The 3,118-nt window shown below is 33.3% G+C and overlaps 1 protein-coding gene across 1 annotated transcript; it reads left to right on the forward strand.

Moving 5' to 3' along the window:
• Nucleotides 1–1,174: 1,174 nt before the first annotated feature.
• Nucleotides 1,175–2,620, forward strand: LOC132041798 (uncharacterized). Its single transcript, XM_059432487.1, has 3 exons — nt 1,175–1,613; nt 2,197–2,319; nt 2,408–2,620. Exons 1-3 carry the CDS (start codon nt 1,446–1,448, stop codon nt 2,456–2,458), a joined length of 342 nt encoding a protein of 113 aa, XP_059288470.1. The 5' UTR covers nt 1,175–1,445; the 3' UTR covers nt 2,459–2,620.
• Nucleotides 2,621–3,118: the final 498 nt, after the last annotated feature.

Below are 3,118 nucleotides of genomic sequence, written 5' to 3' on the forward strand. Positions count from 1 at the left end.
AAAGATGTGGGAGTACTTTTCAACAAGAGTTGTAGAACACTGGCCTGCGCCTTCAGAGGTTTTGAAAAAGGGGTAATCTCATGTTCCCTTTAAACTGTTTTATTTCAATATGCCCTCACATTTTTTATGGTTTTCTTAATCAGAAGAGAAAATAATTTAGGAGGAAAAATTTTATACATATAGTATGCTTTCGTCTTACCCTTAACAGAATTGTTAAAACAAATGAAAAAAGACGGGGATTATTTTTTGCAGCAAATTTCCGCATTCAAAAGATAAAAATCTGGTCATAAAAAATTAAACACGTAATTGATCCTTTGTTTTTTCACCAGTTAATATTGTCAGTTCATGGCTGAGATCCATGACTGTTAAGCGAAGATGCTGTAGGAAACCAAATATTTTTCACCTTATTTGAATTTTTTGAAGTTCTAGTCAAAGATTAAGTTATATTTGATTATACTTTTTGCAAAGAATATTTAATTGTTTGAATGGACTAAGATGCAAAGAATATTTAATTGTTTGAATGGACTAAGAGTAAAAAAAAAGTGAAACAAGTTGTAGGTATTTTACAAATTTCAACTAAATGTTTAGTCATAGTAGTATTTGAAATTTTCATGGCTTTCAAATAAAATTAAAAAAAAAATCTGGGAAAAAGTGAATAATTATCAGGGCCAAACAGGTAACGGACTTCTCTTTTTGTTTCTAAAATGTCAAATAAATCAACCGAAGGGTTAACTTGGTGTCTTTGCTAAACCATTGAATGTACAGTTGCAAAATATCTTCTCTCTCTTTTCTTTTCTTTTTTTTTTCCATTAGGAGCATTTGCATTTCTTTTCAGCTGTGTATCCACTTCTCTGAAGAACTACCAAAATTTTGTGATAATCATTACAAGCTACGAAGCTCAACAACAACAACGTTGGAAATACTGAAGTTTTTCACTATTACAAGAAAATTTTGAAATAAAAACATAATTTATCACACCCATTATGTCTCTTCATCTACTAGCTCCCAAACCCTTTGTGGTTTAAATTACAATTAGCATATATGTAAAGGATAGAAGTGATAAAATTATCAGAAAAGTGAAAGAATGACCAGCTGCCGTTAGCTCTAGGACTTTTTCCGCTAGTTTCGAAAAATTTGTTAGGATTAGACCAAAGATGTCCACTTTTATAAACATAAAGCATGTTTTATATTCAATAGCATACAGTATAAGGGACGAAGATACTCTTATACCCATACCTAAGGGATTATATTAGTATTATCCTCTCCAAAACGACTCGTACAACCATCTTCTGAATGGAAATAACTAACTTAAGGAAATACCCATCATCTTTGTATCAAACTTTTGTAAATTTGTTATGTCTATTTAGTATGTGATTCAGTGATTACGAATCAAAATTTTACTAATTGAACTTTCTTCTTCGTTCTAGGCATTTCACGTGTATCACATGTCATGTCTTGTCAGCTGGATATTACTTTGGGAGTGTGAAAAGCATGACAAGGAGGGGCTACATCCAATCTTCTGCCCACAATGTCAAGGAACGGGCGACGGTGCTGTCTACGATTTGAATGTATTTGCTATGGTTGAAAGGCCTACTCAGGAAACCTTGTATGAGGTTGGTCTTTTCTCACAATTTTGTTACTTTTCCCCCTCTACAAATATGCTCACAGTCCCTGAGTCCATCTAACACGTAATTTCTACCATTTGCATATGCTAATTGTAATATACAACACAAATTTGTTGGTAGATAACGGGTGGGGTTGATTATGTTTTATTTTGAAAATTTTCATTGTATTTCATTTGATTTGACTGTGCTGCAGTTAGCAATAGTGCAACGCTGCTGTATTTTCGATGTTACTGTTAGCTCCATAGCTTGTGATTTTCACAATATTTGATTGTAGTAATTTAGAGAAGTGGATATGCAAATGAAAAGAAACGTAAATGTATTCAAGGATTTAGCAGAAAAGTTGATTTATTTGGGAGGTTTTATAGAAACAAAAAGAGAAGTCTTTTTTTGGTTTCCTACAACAATTTCACTTCTGTCATGAAACACAACAATGAACTGACGATACTCCGATATTACTTGGTGAAAAAAGTCCATAATGTTACTCCTCTTTGCAACAGTGTGGCAGTAGGATCAATGTGTTTATTTTTTTATGAACATATTTTTGTCTTTGAATCCAAAATTTACAATGCAGATGCGCCAATACAAGCTGAAACTCCAAAATGCTTATGATGCGTGGTGGGAGAGTCCTGAAATTGTGGCTAAACCCTCCATAGGATTGCGCTTTCCTGAGCATGATTCACCACCACCACAACAGGTTTGTGACTTTAAAATTGACTTTTTACTCTACTTCACCATCAAATTCAAGTGTTAATTAATATAACTTTTTTCTTGCTCATCAACAGGGACCAGTTTCTCCACTTTGCTCTATCAAGATTTATAAGGCTAGTGCATAGGTTTTATAAAGCATGCAAATATATCTAGGTCCGGTTCATTCCCAAAATAGGACACTTTTGGTCCTTTTGTCTTTACTGCTTTTCGTACTCAAGTCAACATGCAATTCTCAAAAATAGGACACTTTTGGTCCTTTTGTCTTTAATGCTTTTCGTACTCAACATGCAATTCTCAAATAACTGCTTTTCGTACCCAAATCAAAATGCCAGGCTGCTTTAGGTTGGGCCATTGTCATTGGCCTTGAATATTAATTGAAATATGTTTAGCTAATTCTAGCATACATTTGCTTTTTGCTTGCTTTCTTTTCTTTCTTTAGTTTTTATATACAAAGGTCTTGAAATGAGCCAAAGGCCATTGTGATTTTGAACGTGGCAGAAGTGTACTGTAAAGCAGTGGCTTATGGGGAAATGGTTTTTTTTTTTTCTTTTTTTTTTTAAAAAAAAAAACAAAGGAACGAAGAAAGAGCTAGAGTTTTTGGATTTTCATTTATCTTCATCTATGGTTGCAGAAAGAAACAATAAGAAAGAAAATTAGTACCCCTACTCTACACAAAGTATAACATTGCTATAATGGCAAAAATATGATTCCCGCAGTCATCCTCACATCATATGTTGACGTACCAGCAATTTTGAGCTGGAATTGTTTATGCATAACTTTCTTGG

This window comes from Lycium ferocissimum, unplaced genomic scaffold (genome assembly GCF_029784015.1).
Source record: "Lycium ferocissimum isolate CSIRO_LF1 unplaced genomic scaffold, AGI_CSIRO_Lferr_CH_V1 ctg1173___fragment_1, whole genome shotgun sequence".
Taxonomy (NCBI): domain Eukaryota; kingdom Viridiplantae; phylum Streptophyta; class Magnoliopsida; order Solanales; family Solanaceae; genus Lycium; species Lycium ferocissimum.

Bases quoted from the DNA above. Each gene is read 5' to 3' on its own strand.
- LOC132041798 (XM_059432487.1), top strand. From the start codon at position 1,446: ATGTCATGTCTTGTCAGCTGGATATTACTTTGGGAGTGTGAAAAGCAT. The intron at 1,614-2,196 runs GTTGGTCTTTTC...TTTACAATGCAG, and splicing joins CTCAGGAAACCTTGTATGAG to ATGCGCCAATACAAGCTGAA. The intron at 2,320-2,407 runs GTTTGTGACTTT...GCTCATCAACAG, and splicing joins ATTCACCACCACCACAACAG to GGACCAGTTTCTCCACTTTG.